The 16,968-nt window shown below is 42.4% G+C and overlaps 1 protein-coding gene and 1 long non-coding RNA gene across 9 annotated transcripts in view; one reads left to right on the top strand and one right to left on the bottom strand.

The window, feature by feature from the left end:
- The window catches only part of LOC120402853, an 84,825-nt gene that overhangs the window by 1,677 nt on the left and 66,180 nt on the right, over window positions 1-16,968 (bottom strand). For 5 of the 8 annotated variants that reach the window (XR_005597320.1, XR_005597322.1, XR_005597319.1 and 2 more), the window contains one exon: window positions 14,575-15,203. The exons of 1 other annotated variant lie outside the window; for it this stretch is intronic. This is a non-coding gene — a long non-coding RNA (uncharacterized LOC120402853). Of the gene's footprint in view, window positions 1-10,704; window positions 10,791-14,574; window positions 16,603-16,968 lie in introns of those variants that run through there. 2 more of the 8 variants (XR_005597326.1, XR_005597323.1) reach the window with 2 other exon arrangements.
- On the top strand, window positions 1,843-15,153 carry RAD51 (RAD51 recombinase). Its single transcript, XM_039533301.1, has 10 exons — window positions 1,843-2,010; window positions 4,622-4,734; window positions 5,434-5,571; window positions 7,259-7,376; window positions 8,019-8,110; window positions 9,040-9,134; window positions 11,004-11,117; window positions 13,189-13,318; window positions 13,607-13,728; window positions 14,022-15,153. The coding sequence occupies exons 2-10, from the start codon at window positions 4,648-4,650 to the stop codon at window positions 14,143-14,145; spliced, it is 1,020 nt and encodes a 339-aa protein (XP_039389235.1). The 5' UTR covers window positions 1,843-2,010; window positions 4,622-4,647; the 3' UTR covers window positions 14,146-15,153.

A 16,968-nucleotide genomic window follows, 5' to 3' on the forward strand; every position in this document is an offset into this window, starting at 1 on the left:
GATCAATTTATAGGGGCATCCCTGGATTCTTTGGCAGCCAGAGACTTTCTTCCCATGGACAGGTCAGACAAGGTTTAGTAGTGTCAAAACTATTCACCCTAGACTTCTGTCAGAAACTCTCTTCAACTTCTAGATCACATGGCAGCTTGCACTAGTGTGACAGAACATACAAGATTACGCCTTTGCTGTTTCCAGGGGCAGCTCAGATCAGTTTACTTTACAGACACAGCCTAGATAAATGGGTCAGTTCCTCAACAGTTGAAAACTCCCTAGACTTGTGGAAGGCTCATTGCAGTGTAGAGGTGGGAGTTCTCTTCCTCCAACAGACACCAATACTAACTGTAACCACAGATGCATCTCTGTTAGGATGGAGACGTACCTTAGTGCTCTCCTGATACAGGACAGATGGTCACCCCAAGAAACCACCTTCCATATCAACCTGTTGGACGGAGAGGTCAGAAATGCCTGCTTTCATTTTCTGCCTCTCACCAGACACAGGTCTATCAAAGTCTTGACAGAAACATAGCCTGCATGTTCTATATCAGTTGGCAGGGAGGAGCAGGATCCCTTTTCCTCTTTACCAAGACAATAAAGTTGTGGAACTGGTGTATAATACATCACATAAAAATGTCAGCAATGTATCTCCTGGACAAGCAAAATTTTACTGCCGATACTCGAAGACTATGGAGATCTGTTGTTGGCGGCCTATACCCCTGTTGGGGTGACGGGCATGAATGAATGACTCTTAGCATGTGTTTTTCCTAAGACTACGAATGGGAGTTGGATTCCTAGGTTTTTGTCAGCATATTTCAGGCTTGGGGGTTTCCAGAAGTGGACCTCTTTGCCAGAGCTAAGAACAAAAATGCCATCTATTCTGTTCAAGGGGGAGTTTAGGGGTCACAGTTCCTTGGGGATCCCTGCCTTCCTCACTTGGATGACAGAGAGGCACAACAACAGCCGCAGTTTTGATACCTACCCAGGAAATCAGTCAGCCTTGAAGTTATATGGTCCCAAATAATAAATGTGTTATAATAAAAAAAAGGCAAACAAAACAGGCTGTATTACACTAGAAGCACTGATGTGATTGCTGAAACTTACTAGCAACTATTACTATTTTCAATTATTTGCTATAAAAATATAAATTAAATAGCAGGATGACATCCCTCTTCAGAATGCCAAGAAAAGCAAATGATGAAGTGTCAAGAGCCCTAAAAATAACATTTTAAAAATTAAATAATTTAAAGGAGTGAAACCATGGCGGTGGTGGTTTCTAAGGACAAGGCGGTCCTATTCAGACAAGGAGAAAAGCAACTCAGCCAAATTTGTGAACTGCTATGAGGCTTTATGCAGATATAAACCCATTCGTTACTCTTTTAAACGCTATAGCCATGAATGACAACTATATGGGGGGGGGGCGTGAGGGGGGGCACGTGGGCATGTAAAATATGTCACTAAAGCCGGTCTCCTTTAGCAGCCCCATACATCCTTCCTGTCGGACATGGACGAGCTGCCTTGGCTATGCAGGGCGGTGTATCGTGCCTGGAAGCGCACAGCCCGGAGAAGCGGGCGCTGAGATGCACAGTCCTGCATCGCCCCCTGTCCCTGGCTTGGCCCCCTGCTTCCGGCTCTCTGACCCTCCTGTGCAGCGGGCTCGGCCCAGCGCAGATTCCCCCGCCCCCTCCCGGCCTCGGGAACAGCAGGGATCGCGGCCCGGTGCGAGCCAGTGACATGAGGGCAGCGGCTTCAGCAGATGTTACTGAGCACGCTCAGCTCTCAGGCGCATGCTCAGTAACACCAACGCCGCCGGTGGATCCCGATGACAAGGCGGCGCCAGGAAGGGGGCGGCGCGTCGCAGGGAAGGATCCCATCGGCGCGCGCGTCACGTCACGTGACGGTCTGGCGCGCTCTTCCGAATCTGCTAGTGGAGTCGGGCGACGGGGAGAGCTAACGGGCCGGGCCAGGGCGGGGAGCCGGGCCAGCCCGCGGGACAGGAGCCGCTGCCGCGGCGGGGTGAGTGCGGGGCGGCCTCAGCGCCTCGGGGGGGCCGGGTACAGCTCCCTTCCCGGGCCGGTACCCGGGCGGCTGCGCGGCCTCAAGGCCCAGCCCGCAGCCCGGCATCGCCCTCGGGGCCGGGCACCTCCTCCTCGCTGCCCGGCTGTTTCTGCCGCGCTGTTTGCGTGCCCGGCGCTGCCCAGATTAATCTAAATGGGGGCCCTCACGCTGCGGAGCAGGGCCAATGGGAGGGCCCATCCTCCACACATGAATAACTCTGCCTGGGGCCTGCGTAGTTCCATTGACTTCAAAGGCCCGGGGTCGGGGTACATGAGTAAAGTTATTCAGGGCTGTGTTTGAGAGGTTGGGCCCTGAACGTCTGTTATATTTGAAGGCATTCTTAGTGGCTGTACCAAAAATATTAATAACTGCACCCAGCTCAGTAGCAACTCAAGGAGACTTGGGTGTCACTGTAGACAGGTCAACAAAGATCTCTACTTAATATAGAGCTGTAATCAAAAAAGCAAACCGTGTTAGGATATATAAGGAATGGGATGGCAAATAATATGGAGACTCTTATCATATAAAATCAGTGATACAGCCTCACCTGGACTATTTTGTGCAGTTGCTATCCTTCTCAAAAGGGATAATACAGACTTAGAAGAGGTTCAGAAAGTGATCAGGGGGTTGAGAAAAAATCTCATGGGGGAGAGAATGAAAAGATTGGGGTTCCTGACCTTAGAAAGGAGTTGAATAATAGAGGACATGATAAAAGTGTATACAATAATGAATGGTATAGAAACGGTAGGTTAGGAACTTTTTTGCCTGCCTCATAACACAAGAATAAGGGGACAGTCAACAAAACTAAAGTGGGAAATTCAGAACAGTAAAAGAAAACACTTTTTCACACAATGTGTGTAATTAAACTGTGGATGTCGTTGCTACTGGATGTCACTGAGGGCAAGAACTTAACAAGATTCAAAAAGGGATTTGACATTTATGTGGATAACAAGACTATCCAGAGTTGTCATAATTTATGATTAAAAAATTTGGAAGGGATATTAAAGCTCATGCTCCAGGGATTTAAGATCATATCCAAGTCCAAGATGAGGCCTAATGGGAACAGATTGCCATATTTGCCTGCAGTGAGATTCTTTCACCTTCTCTGAAGCATCTGATACTAATGACTCTTGGAGACAGGGTACTGGACTAGATGGTTTTTGTCTCTGATCCAGTATGTCAATTCTTGTATTGTTTCACATAGGTCTCTTTGGTCTCAGAGCAGCTAATAGCAACTGGGATAGATGGACATTTAAAACCGCAAAAGCTATTTTGTGTATTCTGTCCCTATAAATAAAAGGCAAACAGATAATGACCTAGGCAACGTTTTTAAATAACATTTTTTCTGAGTTTTCTGTGAGAGGTCATTGTTAAGGCTATGAGTTTATCACGGAAGTCACAGATTCTGTGACTTTCTGTGACCTCTGCAGCACCCACTGCTCCCCCGCACCCAGCAGCAGGAGTTTGGATGGGGTGCTCAGGGCTGAAGGTTGGGATGCGGGAGGGAATGAGGGCTCTGGGTGGCATTTACCTCAGGGGGGCTCCCTGGAAGCAGCGACATTCCTCGGCTCTCAGAGAGATGCGCAGTCAGGGGGCTCTGCATGCTGTCTCTGCCTGCAAGCACCACCCCCATAGCTCCTATTGGCAGAGCTGCCTGGCCATGCCTCTGCCGGAGCTGAAGGATGTTACCACTTCCAGGGAGGCAGGTAGGGAGCCTTCCAACCCCCGGGCTGCCCCCTTCACCCCTCCAAGCACCTGCAGTGTGCACATATACACCCCCGCACCCCTGAGCTGCATCGCTCCCCAAGATTTAGTCAGGGGTCTATAGTACAAGTCATGGACAGGTCCTGAGCTATTAATTTTTTTTACTGCCTGTGACCTGTCCAGGACTTTACTCAAAATACCTGTGACTAAAATATAGCCTTAGTCATTGTTCCTTTAATTGTTGCAGGTCTTTCTCGCATCCCTTTTCCCAACATCCAAAACATCAGGCTAGATCTCTTAAACTCCTACAGAAATATATATGGAAAAAAATCATAAACTTCCCTGCCAGGAGCCAAATTTGTTTAGTATGTGTTGGGGCCAGATAAATATAAGGGATATAGTCAACTCAAAGTATGTCATAAATTGCAGACTTGATTCAATCTTCAGAATAATGTCTTTGTAATCTTTTATGTCAAGGGAATTTGGTGCTAAAATGAGTCTCCAAGAGTGGTGGATAATCAACAAGAAATCCTATAAAGACATCTTTGATATCACACTCTTCATCATTTAGATTTAAAATTACATTTTGGAAAATTCTCTGTAAAATCCCCTATCATTTTTTATTAGATGACCTTTAACATTTTTTAGTGAGTTGCACAAAGAGAAAAATACACAAGGAATTAATCATTTGCTGTAATATACATACAGTTTAATACCATGTGGGAGAGAAAAGTTCCTGTATTCTATGATGAAAAAGCTGTGGAACAAGTGCAGTATGTTTAGAAACATTTGATTGTCTTGTCGAAGAGAAGCATGTTTAGGCAGTGGATTTTTGTGATGCTACAAATATTGTATTTTCTCTTAGGGAAGTTGTATTTAATATTTGGTGCAATGGCCATGCAAATGCAATATGAAGCAAATGCAGAGACATCAACTGAGGAAGAGAGCTTGGGTCCACAGCCCATATCTAGGCTAGAGGTATGTAAAGAGTGGCTAGCTCAGGAACTGTTTACCAAACAAACCAACCGTCTTTATATTTAACTAGAATTGCATTTAAAAATTGCCGCTGGCTTGACTACTTGACTTTTGTCAAAGAAAAAAAATCTTGTCCAGAAATGTATTTAAAAAATGTGAAAGATTAACTTCAGGAATGCATTAATACGAATGTTCAGTTACCACTCTAATAATATACTGGTACTCCAAGGTTTGTAATAAATGCACTGAAACCAAATAAAACTGTAACTTTGTTCATAAAGAGGTTAGATTCTGAACCACACCATAAAATTAACATGCTGAATATCCTGTTGGGGCAGGATGGACTCCTTTTGCTGAACTTGTACTGCTCCTTCTTCAATAGCTAATAAGCCAAATAGTGCCTGTTTTATATGATGTGGTATCTTTAACATTGATACTGACACATGCAAATAGTATATAGTATAAAGGAGAATTTATGGAGAGAAGCAGTCATTTCAGCTATGGTTTTATTTGCAATTGGATGGGGAAGGGACACTCATTAATGTTGCCTTGTAGAATTAGACTTTTAGTCTGATCCAGCTCCCACTGACGTCAATTAGAGAGTTTCCATTGACGTTGGTGGAAGTTGGATCAGGCTGGATCAGTGTGTCTGCTCTTGAATGTTTTATATAATATAAAATATTTTTTTCTTTTTTCTTTCAGCAATGTGGTATAAATGCAAATGATGTTAAGAAGTTGGAAGAAGCTGGATTTCACACAGTTGAGGCTGTTGCTTATGCACCAAAGAAGGAGCTACTAAATATTAAAGGCATCAGTGAAGCCAAGGCTGACAAAATCTTGGTAATTATACTTTCCAGTTACATAAACAATTTAATCCAATTAAATAAATAAGTGATCTTGGGGACTTCAATTTGTTGGTGCCTGGCACTTTTTGAAAACAGAGCCCCTTTAAAGTGTCTCAAGGGGGGCACCTGAAACCACTAATTACCTTTTAAAAATCTTGGTGCTTCTGGTGAACACTCTAAGCCAATGGGAGAGAGCTCTCCTGTCAACTTAATGACTGCACCTCCATGAGAGACTGTAGCTGTGTTGGCAGGAGAAGCTCTCCTGCGGACATAACCCCCCGTGACGACAGTGCTAAGGTCAGCATAAACTATGTTGCTCAGGGGTGTGGATTTTTCACAACCCTGAACGATATAGTTATATCGAAGTAAGTATGTAGTATAGACCTGGCCTAAGTTTGTTCTTCATGACAAACAATGTGAAGCCTACAGTTTACAGGGAAAATATGCAAAAAGCCACAGGGTCACATTGTTTTTCTGAAAATACCCTTCATTTTGTAATACAAGTATTTTAACATATTTACTTTTAAGAGTTTTTAAAACTCTGTTTACTATTACTTGGTTACATTCCCGTATTTTCCTATAAAGCCAAATTTGTAAAAACTGATGGAAGAGTTCTTGCTTGGTGGTGGGCAAGCTGGAGATACAAAAAAAACAACTTACTATGAATTAAAAAAAACCCTAAATGTAATTTTTTTTTTGTCGTGAAAGTCATGGCAATGACTAATACACAGCCTTACAAATTGGCTGGAAGGCCCTATGTAGTAGTCAGAATGCTGTGGTGTGTGTTCTTGCTAATATTTGTTATAAATCAGTGGAGATAGTTTTATAAAACTTGTGTACAGGGGGCCCTGTCTACTTTTGGCTTGTAACCATATTGACCAGAACAGTGTGTTTAAGAACAGTTTTTTTAACACAGTTCTGCCTGAACATGGTTAAATTATCCACTTTATAGCAATACCTATAAAATCATGCTACAACGGTGTTGGTACGTTCATAGTGAGAACATTTGAGAACTGTTGTATGTTTTGGGACTTCTGTCCAATGATATCAAAGCAGCCATGAACTCTGGATTGACAACTGAGTTGGAAACTGTGGATAATACAGATGTTGACACTGTGTGCATCTGTGCTACTGGAAGTGTTAGGCTGATTGGTGTTCTTTAAATTACTCTATTCTGTGGCACTAGCCTCTTTTCAGATTTGTCAACTGTGTACTATAGACATGAATAGACATGTTCTTAAGACACTGGAACCACTTCTCATTCATCAAAATATGAGCTGTTAAAACTCAAAGCTTTCCTCACCAACAATAGGGAGCTAGCTAGCTAGCTTTCAAAATAAAATATGTGCACATACTAAATATTTCTATCTTCACACATGGAGGAATAAGGCAAGCTGGGTTTTGTGAAAATGATTGTTGCTGTAAAATAAGCAAAATAGATTCTGGAGATAGTTCTTTGAATGAGATTTCCGTCCAACTATAGGTACAAGTAACTGAAGGTATAATCTGACCAGAAGAAATGTGCTGAAATACATGCCCATTTTTGTAAATGCTTCTCCACATTGTGGAAGAGGCAAATTCCTGTATTTGTTAGTTATACGAGAGATAATACAGCTTGTAAACACACAATATGTCTCCCCTTCACCCTATATATAGTTTGGCTTTGTTATCCTTATCTTCAGGCAGAAGCAGCTAAAGTGATTCCAATGGGTTTCACCACAGCAACAGAGTTCCACCAGCGGAGGTCCGAGATCATCCAGATCACCACTGGATCCAAAGAACTTGATAAACTGCTTCAAGGTGTTAATTCTACTTATTATCTTGGTGCATTATTTTAATTAGCTCTCCTGTCACTTCTGGAAATCATAAACCCCATATGAGAAGTGCATGGTATAAGAGGTTTTCTGCTAACTGCACTGGAATCTCCTTAGAACTGCTCTGCCTTATAATGATCAGTTCCACACAGCTAGCACCTCCAGAGAAAGCTGCAGGAGAAGTTCCAATAGGAAAGGAACTTCACTGGATGTGGGAGGACACAAGACATAGTTTTACATTTTAAATACATTTCCTGTTGTTGACTAGTACTGAAGTTTTATTGAGAAATAGAAGCAGGTATTTGCTTCTCCCTAATCCTCCCTGCCTACATGAGAAATGCAAAGTAGAATGGTGTTCCCCTTAACTTAGCTAACCTGTTCTCAGAAGAACTCTTATCTGGCCTTCTTATCCACAACATGCACAACCCAGGTACCCAGAACTGTTGTTATAACTAATTAATTAATTGAGTTTTGAAATGTAAGTGATCTCTTCTAAAGCAAAGCTACGCAGCTACAGAAAACATATCTGACAGACAAGTCCCCATAACTGAAATTATATGCTTGTGTTGTGCATTTATAGCCTATGATGTTAATACAAGTGTGATTGTTTGTTTTTTTTCTTTTCCAGGGGGAATAGAAACAGGGTCCATAACTGAGATGTTTGGGGAATTCCGCACTGGGAAGACACAGTTGTGTCACACGCTGGCAGTAACTTGTCAAGTAAGTGGTTGGTCATTTTATTAAAGTCAAATATGTATTTAGAAAAACATTGTTTCTGATAGCAGAAACCATCCAGACTTTGTGACACCATGGACTGAATTGGCAGCTTGCTAGGATCTTGTGTACCAGGCTTACTCTGGTTGTAGGGGTAACTTTAGTAGAGATTCAATATATTTAAAAAGAAACCTATGATAGATATCAAACATGGAAATAAAAACCAAATTATGTTCAGTCAAACTACAGAAATAATAAATGGTACTCAGAAAGCTAGTTGTTGCCTTGCTTTGGTTCTTTGGGGAAGTTTGGGATCTGAAAACAAACTTTCTGGTTTCTCTCTAACCTGCAAAAAACCTCTCTCCTTGCCAACAACTGAGAAAAGGGAGGTGAAGCTGTTTACATGAGCCCAACTCATCCCCTGTCCAGCTGCTTGTGTTTTACATGTCTCAAGCTTCATCTCATGTCCTTTTATACAAGCTTCAATTGGCTCTTGTTCTCAGACAGTACATAAGTGTAAGCTTGAAATGGTTACTTAAGACTGAATAAGAGGGTTGTCTTTAAATTAGCTTCTTGTGCATATTATGCCAAGGGCAGAGTGTTCAACTTGACCACTTAAGTTAGGGTGCATAAGTTAGTACTTTTGTGTTCAAATTGGTTATTGGGCACTCAGGTTTTAGGAACCTTAGTGCTGATTTGTGCACTTGGTATAGAATTGAGTACCCTAACTTATGTATCCATTTTGAAAATTAGTCTCCTGTACTGGGGTTTTTCACTTTCCAGCTTGTTTCTCGGACAGAGGAAGGCTGTTTGGCTCACTGATTCTGGTGTATCACTAAATGTACTAGTATCAGTAGGGTGTGAGGCAGTAATTGACTTTAATTTCCGAGACCTAGAAACTGTGTTCAGGGACATTTACTTGTTGTTCTCATTAGCTTCCCATTGACCGAGGTGGTGGCGAAGGAAAGGCCATGTACATCGACACAGAGGGTACCTTCCGCCCAGAACGTCTGCTTGCTGTGGCTGAAAGGTCTGTACTTATGGTTAGAAATTCACTGGCTCTAGTTAAAACAAATGCATGCATTGCCTCATCAGTAAGTTGTCCAGTGATCACATTGTACATCAACTTGACTCCTTATATATACTTCAGTGGAAGCTGCATGTAAGGACAGTTCCTATAAGATCTTTTCACATTACAGCTGTCCACCTATACAGAAGAAGTTTGAAACAGTATGCATAGATTGACTTTTGGCAAACACATTTTGTGACCGTTCTCCAACTTTATTGAACAGCTAGAATAACTAGCCTTTATTACAGCTGATGACACTAATTTACTTTTTAGTAGCTGTTCCTTGTAAACCCAGTTCTGCCTAAAGTGCTGTACATTCAAAAGATTTCATTTTGAGCTTAACCTACAAATATTACTGTAGAAACAATAGAGGATCCCATGTGTAAACCTCTTCACGATATCTATTAGAACTAGGTTCTTGTCAGAAAAGTTGGGCCAATATTCCCAGTCTCTGAAAAGCTGTGAAATCTGTAGTCCCTTCTTCAAAATCTGAGGCTAACACTTCTAGTACTGTAATAATTAACAGATCTAGTTAACTCATCCATGTTGTGAGTGACTAGAATCTCAGCACTAGACCAGAGGGATCAGCAGCATTAATTAACCAAAACACCCTGCCAGCTGGACTTCCCAATAAAATGAACATTGTGTTTCTGGCCTGCAGTCTGTTGTGTCATGCAGAAAGGCTGGTTTGATTTGGATACAACGGTTAAGATGTTCTGCAGAGATCTAACAGTAAAAGTATTCGGCTGGCTTCCTGCTTTGTGGTTTGTCAGAATGCTGTCTGCTTTTGGAAAAAACCTGCCCTGCACCAATTTCCTGTCTTTAAAAAAAATCCCTTTACTTGTTTCCTCCTGGAGTAACTAGTACACACACAGGCAAGGTTTATCAATCTGTAAGTGATTGTGCCCTCTCAATCCGCCCAAGGGTGTTTCTGTCTAGAGGCCCTGACTGTCATTACAGAGACTTCCTCAGCACATTTCTTCTGGTGGTGGTGGTGGTGGTGGTCTGTGCCAAAACCCCACATGAGCTATACTATGGGGAAAGCCACAGCTGCTTCACTTGCTTTGGATGACTTCATAGTATGATCTATATTGTAAAATCACACTGCACAGCTACCAGTCTATATGCAACACACACTCAGGGTCTGTAGGCCTTTCCAAGACTATATTTGGTAAACCAAATATGCTATATGGCAACAAACTGGTACAACTACCAGCTTCTTGGCCAACACACTTGGCTTTGTGGAAGGATGTACTTAACCAGCTGTTCTCTAAATTTTAAGGGACCTCTGGGTCATCATCAATATGCCCAATGGCAAGAAATCAGTCATAAAGGTGGCTCCAACCTTTAGTAATGGAGCAGTGACTGAAGTATTGCAGATAGAGGATTGTTTATTACTCTTTACATAGATATCTCTTGAATTTATAATCAAAATTCAAATTAGTTCATGAATCTTTTTTCAGTCTTATAATGTTTTATTGGAGTGTCACACTGCCTTTAGTGTATTCCATTGCAGGATGGTAATTTGTGTGTTTTCATTCTCTTGTTCTCAAGTTTTTGTTTTGCAAAGGTGTCCTGGATGGTGGTGGGTGGCTGCTGTTTCTAGGCAGTAAGATCCTGTGAGTTCAATGGGGAGATCATTTTTATTTTCAAGTTAATTGCTCTCTTTATCACCAGTTTTTATTTACCTATAAGAATCTCAATATCTCTCTCTCCCCATCCAACCTGTAGGATCAGTTTAATCTAGCCTTCAGGTGCACCTGCTAGTTAACTGCTGTAGGCAAAGTTACAGAATCTCCCAAGTTGTTCCTATCTGATTTGTTTCTCTAGGTATGGCTTATCTGGCAGTGAGGTCCTTGATAATGTTGCATATGCTCGAGCATTTAACACAGACCATCAGACCCAGCTCCTTTATCAGGCATCTGCTATGATGGCTGAATCAAGGTAACAAAACTGACAAACAGAAATAACTTGTGCACTCTTAAATGACAATCTGTAAAGTTACCCAAAATGAAGGACAAGTATGTCGATTGCATAATTGCAAAACAGATACTAAATATTATTAATTTTTCATCAAATACTTTTAAACATATCTACACTCTATAATACCTGTCATGAAACCAGTCTTGATTCTTTTCAGAAGAGACAATGGGTCATCCCACTAAAAGAGGGATCCAGCCAATAAGCCTCATGTGAAACTGCAAATATTTGTAAATAAGAGATGTTCCATAACTGCTGGTGAAATTTTGGGTGATTCTGACTCATGCTGTAGTAGGTTGGAGAGTAGTATTTTACAAAGAATAGGTGCCAGCAGTAGATGCAGTTCAGTTCACATTAATTTTTAGGAAAGGGGAAATTGAATTCAAATGTTGAGCGTTAAAGAACTGTGATATAATCAGAGGGCTGTGATGGATTTAATTTAGTTTAGAATTAAAATCAGTAGTTGAACTGGAGAGAAGAATAAACTGATTATGTAGGTATCTAGAACAGAGATGGGCAAAGTACGGCCTGCGGTCCACATCCGGCCCGCGGGACCATCCTGCACGGCCCCTGAGCTCCCAGCCAGGGAGGCTAGCCCCCAGCCCCTCTCCAGCTGTCCTCCCTCCCCTGAAGCCTCAGCTCACTGTGCCGCCGGGCAGCTCAGCACCGGTGTACCCCCTTGCATGGGGTGGGTGGAAGGGCAGGGGAGAGCAGGGAGGGAGGCTCACCCGCAGCCTCAGGGGGCAGGCGGGAGGCAGGAGCGCGGCGAACGTGGCCGAAGGACTCAGGTGGCCGCGCAGCCAGCCGGAGAGAAGCAGCACTTTAAAGGGGAAACCGCTGCTTCTCTCCAGCTGCGCAGCTGCCCCTGCTCCTCCTGAGTCCTCCACCCATGTTCGCAGGGCCACATTCCAAAAGGGGCTGGTGGGGGAGTGGGGGGTTGAATAGGGGAGGGGGTCCCAGGAGGGGGTGGTCAGAGGACAGGGAGGGGGGGTTAGATAGGAGGTGGGAGTCCTGTGGGGCCTGTCAGGGGTGAGGATGTGGATAGGGGACAGTCAGGGAACTGGGAGCAGGATAAGGGGTGGGGTCATGAGGGGGGCGGTTAGGGACAGGAAGTGGGAGGAGGCAGGGACCAGGCTGGGGACACGCAGCCTATTAACCCATACTATTTCACAACCCCGATGTGGCCCTTGGACCAAAAAGTTTGTCCATCCCTGATCTAGAAACTATTCATTAAAGGCTTGATCTTCCAAGGTGCTGATCACTCTGAGCTGATTAATCAAAACATTAAAGCACATGCTTACAAGTTCTGATACATGTGAGTAGCCCCACTGAAGTTATGGGCTACTTACATCCTTGAGTGCTTAGCTGATCTGTGCACCCTGTAGGATTGAGCCCTACTGTTGTGGAGACTCCATCCTGCTCCAGAACCTTCAAACTCTGACTAACTGTAGTGCTAGTTGTCATAGTTCCTAAACTACTGCAGCCTCTTAATGCACCATAGCAAAGGACTGAGTGGGACATGTTAGGCGCACAGTGCTACGGGTATTGATGTTCAGTAAGTGGTGGGTTGGTGAGTTCAGCCCCATTTGAAAATGTATTTGGGTTGGTACCAGCTGTGTTCTCCTCCCTAGAAAACCTGACCATTCTTGAGGAAACCCCACCCACAGAGTGTGCACTATGCCTCATCTACCCTGAGAACATAAGACTGGCCATACAGGGTCAGTGCCAGTCCTTTCTCATACTCTTGAAACAACTGAGGAGAGGGGTAGGAGAGAAGAGTTTAGCACCATCTTAATTATGGGGAAATGGGTATGGCCTTTAGATCACTATGCATTGTATAACTATTGTATTATGGAGGTGTCTTTTTAAAAATATCGCTCCTGATAGTTGGAAGGACAGTTATGTTGATTTATTTTGTTTCAGTAATGCCCGCAATGTGCTGGACATTGTACAAAGACAAATGAATGTTCCTGCTCTGAAATGCTTATGAGAGCCAGACAGGCACTGAAAGTAATACCTATGCCATGTTCTCTAGGTATGCATTGCTGATAGTGGACAGCGCCACAGCCCTATACAGGACTGATTACTCTGGCAGGGGTGAACTGTCGGCCAGGCAGATGCATTTGGCCAGATTTTTGCGTATGCTACTTCGACTTGCAGATGAGGTAAACAGTCAGTGGACTGTCTCCTTCGTTCCCCATATTATTTCATTCTCTGAGTAACCACTTTCTGCAACATTTCCTCTTACTGGAGTTTACTTCGTACACTGGATTTTCCACATATTCGTACATCTCCCAATATCAGTCTGGGGGAGGAGAGCTGACTGACCCCATTCTAGAGCTAGTGAGAAAGTAGTGCCTACAGAGGAGATCTGGTTACCAGGGAATTTGGCTTTTACTAGCTCTATCTGTGAAAAAGAAACGAAACTTGATTTTGTGCCTTTTTCCTAATAGTTTGGTGTGGCAGTTGTGATCACTAACCAGGTGGTAGCACAGGTAGACGGAGCTGCCATGTTTACTGCAGATCCCAAAAAGCCGATTGGAGGGAACATCATAGCACATGCCTCAACCACAAGGTAAGACCACATTCCTAAATTCCATTCGTGTTATTCTTCAAAGTCTTCATGAAGCCATTATTAACTAGACACCTAAATGTTTCTGATTTTTTTTTTGTATGGGGTCTGTCAGGCAATAGCTTTTCTGATCTTTTTTTTCAAAAACCTGAGGGCATCTTTGATCACTGAAAAGTGACTTTTATTTCCAATTAATGTGGTGAAATGAGGGTAGCTTTATGCTACCAGAAATGCAATGCTGACTTACTGAAAGCCAACAGTATTTGAATAAATTGCTTTGTTTTTCTCTTTGTCAGGCTCTCTCTGAGAAAAGGCCGAGGTGAAACCAGAATATGCAAAATTTATGACTCTCCTTGCCTTCCTGAGGCTGAAGCTATGTTTGCTATTAATGCTGATGGAGTAGGAGATGCTAAAGACTGAGGAGCCAATTCCATTTCACTAGTAATAACATGAGGCTGTTGACCAAAGGAGGCTGCCTTCTCTTTATGGCCAACTTTTACTGATGCTCTCCTACTGCAGCCACGGGAGAGACTGCCTGAGGAATCTATCATATTTGTGTGACTACACAGATATATTTGAGACACATCTCGAGCAACTAGTCCTGGTTGGAGGAGTTTTTATCTTGGGGCTATAGTGGCATATTAATCTAACGTGGTTTCTTTAGAACACCCGAGAGGGTCATAGTTTCCATTGCCATAATTCCCCTGATCACTGGAAGCATCCAATTGTAGCAACAGTTGAGGTAGCACAGTAGGGTTGTTACTGCACTTGGCAACAATTTGTAACTTTTTTGTGTGGATTCTATGCAAGGTTATTGGGTTTGTCAAATGGGAGGAGTGATAACTTAAACATTTTCCCAGTTACTTTAATGATTGAGAAATAAAACAAAATAGTGTTACAAGATACAGATACAAGAATAACCACTGCATCGTGTAGCTCCAATGAAGATCACAACATACTAATTCCATTCTTTTGGGTGTTGAAAACATCCTCTGTTTTTGAATTTGCATTTGTATGGATTTCTTTTCTATCTCAATCGTACTGAATGAGAATCCGTTTTTAATAACGGAGTCATGAAATATTGGTTATATTAGTGGTTTCTGGGATTCAGACAGCCACCAGTTCAGACTACTGCATTCTGTGCTGAGCCAATGAGTAGAAAGTACATTAGTCTGCACTGGTGTCGCTGATTCCCAGAACCTGAATTACTAGCTACAACTTTTCTTTGTAGGTTCCTTTGCACAGCCACAGCTAAAGCTAAGCATACTGTAACTCTGTGCTATAAGTAGCTTGTTAGACCCCTTGTGGGAGCACTTTTGAGATTAGATCTTAGCCATGTAAATAATCCTTTTACACAAGGGGTAACTGTGATTTAGGATTGATTGATTGATTAAAGTTAGTCATAACGGTAATGGCTGGCAGTGAAAATGGTGTCTCCTTGTTTCATTCTTTGTCCATACCTGGCTTCATAACTGTTTCTGGGGAACAGAAGGGAGGAAAACATAATAAACTAAACTGTGTACTATCTTAATGATCAAATACTTCCCTTCAGTAACATTAATATACTTTTATCCTGTAAATTCCTGTCTCTTTGTACTGATGGCAGAAAACTGTCCCCCTTCCTTTTCCTTCATATAGAGAGGGCCATAGCAACTGTGTACTGATTCCAGTCAAAACAACAGCTATTCACTAGGACTTGCTTCAGTGGAATTAACTTATTGTAAGAACCAGCACCTATAATGAAAATGTGTTGATCCAGGGTAAGTAGTAATAGCAGTAATACTGAAACTACTATAAGTTTGGTGCCCTTCAGTGAAAGAGAGGCTCAGCACTTTAGCACACACACACTATAGGTGGGGCTGGTAGCTCCTATTATTAGGCTGACATTTCCCATTATAAGACTCAGTTTTCAGTTTATCATTTTGCCAGATTTTAACTACTGGGGCTGACATTTTTCCAGGCTGGGTGTTGTCTTTCAGCTGAATTGTTTTTGTAAAATTTCAGCCAACAGAGTCTGAATATTTTCAAAAATGAGGCTAGAGAAAAATACTTTGTTCTGCCCTTTTCTTTGAGAGGCTCTATCACCCAGATCCTTTAGACAGGGCCTTGAAATGTGGCAGGGAGCTCGCCTTTGGGTCAAGGATGTGCTTTTTGGTGATTAAGGAGACTGGCACTGAGACAGCACAGACTACTTTACTTCAGCCATTTCTTTACTTTTGAGTGTTTGACTTTGCAGCGTTAATGTTCTTTTAACATAGTTTTTTGTATACAATATAAAGTTGCAGTCACCTCTAGTATCAAACACACCTATTGTTAAATAGCACACAATAATACACCGCAATTTAGAAAAATCACAAACATTATTCAGTTTACATTGTGTGCAATTACAATTAGCTCTAGTGAAATTTACCCAGTAAACTGGAATTAATGTTTCTCCACAAAGTGCCATGAAATCTGTTTTAAGTTTGATAAGAAACCAACCCTCCACTAGCAGACTGCCCCCTTCATATCATGCTGGATAACCAGTTCAATTCTAACTCAGAGAAATGTCACCTCCTGAATTGCCAACACACTATTCTATTCTAGATAGGTTTTATACCACATTTATCATGCTGGTATCAGTGCCTTCTAGTAAGGCATTAAGCAATATGACTAACATCTGTCATGTGTTTATCCTCTAATCCTTCCCAGGGGGAGAAGCATGTGCAGTGGAATGTCTTGTTTTAGTAGGTTTATATTGTGCGTTGCTATACATTTGTTAGAGAGGGCAATGAGCCTTGCAGTTGGAACAGAAGATGGTCAGGTTTGTGATGATCCTTAGTTCCTTGTGGCATTCATTCCACAGTCTCAGACCAGCCCCCAGAAAAGTTCTGTCTCCTGCAGAGATGCACATTTTTACAACAGATTTTCATTGCAGGTGTCCTACGAAGTAGCAGCTAGATCTGACAGCTTAGTTTCTGAGATTTAATCTGAGAGCAGTTTGAGTTTAAAGGCCTCTCGTCTATGAAGACTTTTTTGGTGCATAGTAATGCCAGCTCTTTTTCTAGCAGATAACTACTCCTGAATTTGCAGAGAACAAGGTTAGCTTTATCCAGTGTTCAGCAGCACTGAAAGGTGAAAGTTCCATTTCCAGTCTCATCCTACTATGTATTGTCTTGCTTCTGCTGTGCTTTGACAGCATCTGACAATATAGTCTCTCTGTTTGGATCTCCCTGTATGTTAGCTCCATAAAATTAAACTGAT

The sequence above is a fragment of the Mauremys reevesii genome, linkage group 4, assembly GCF_016161935.1.
Source record: "Mauremys reevesii isolate NIE-2019 linkage group 4, ASM1616193v1, whole genome shotgun sequence".
Classification (NCBI taxonomy): Eukaryota; Metazoa; Chordata; order Testudines; family Geoemydidae; genus Mauremys; species Mauremys reevesii.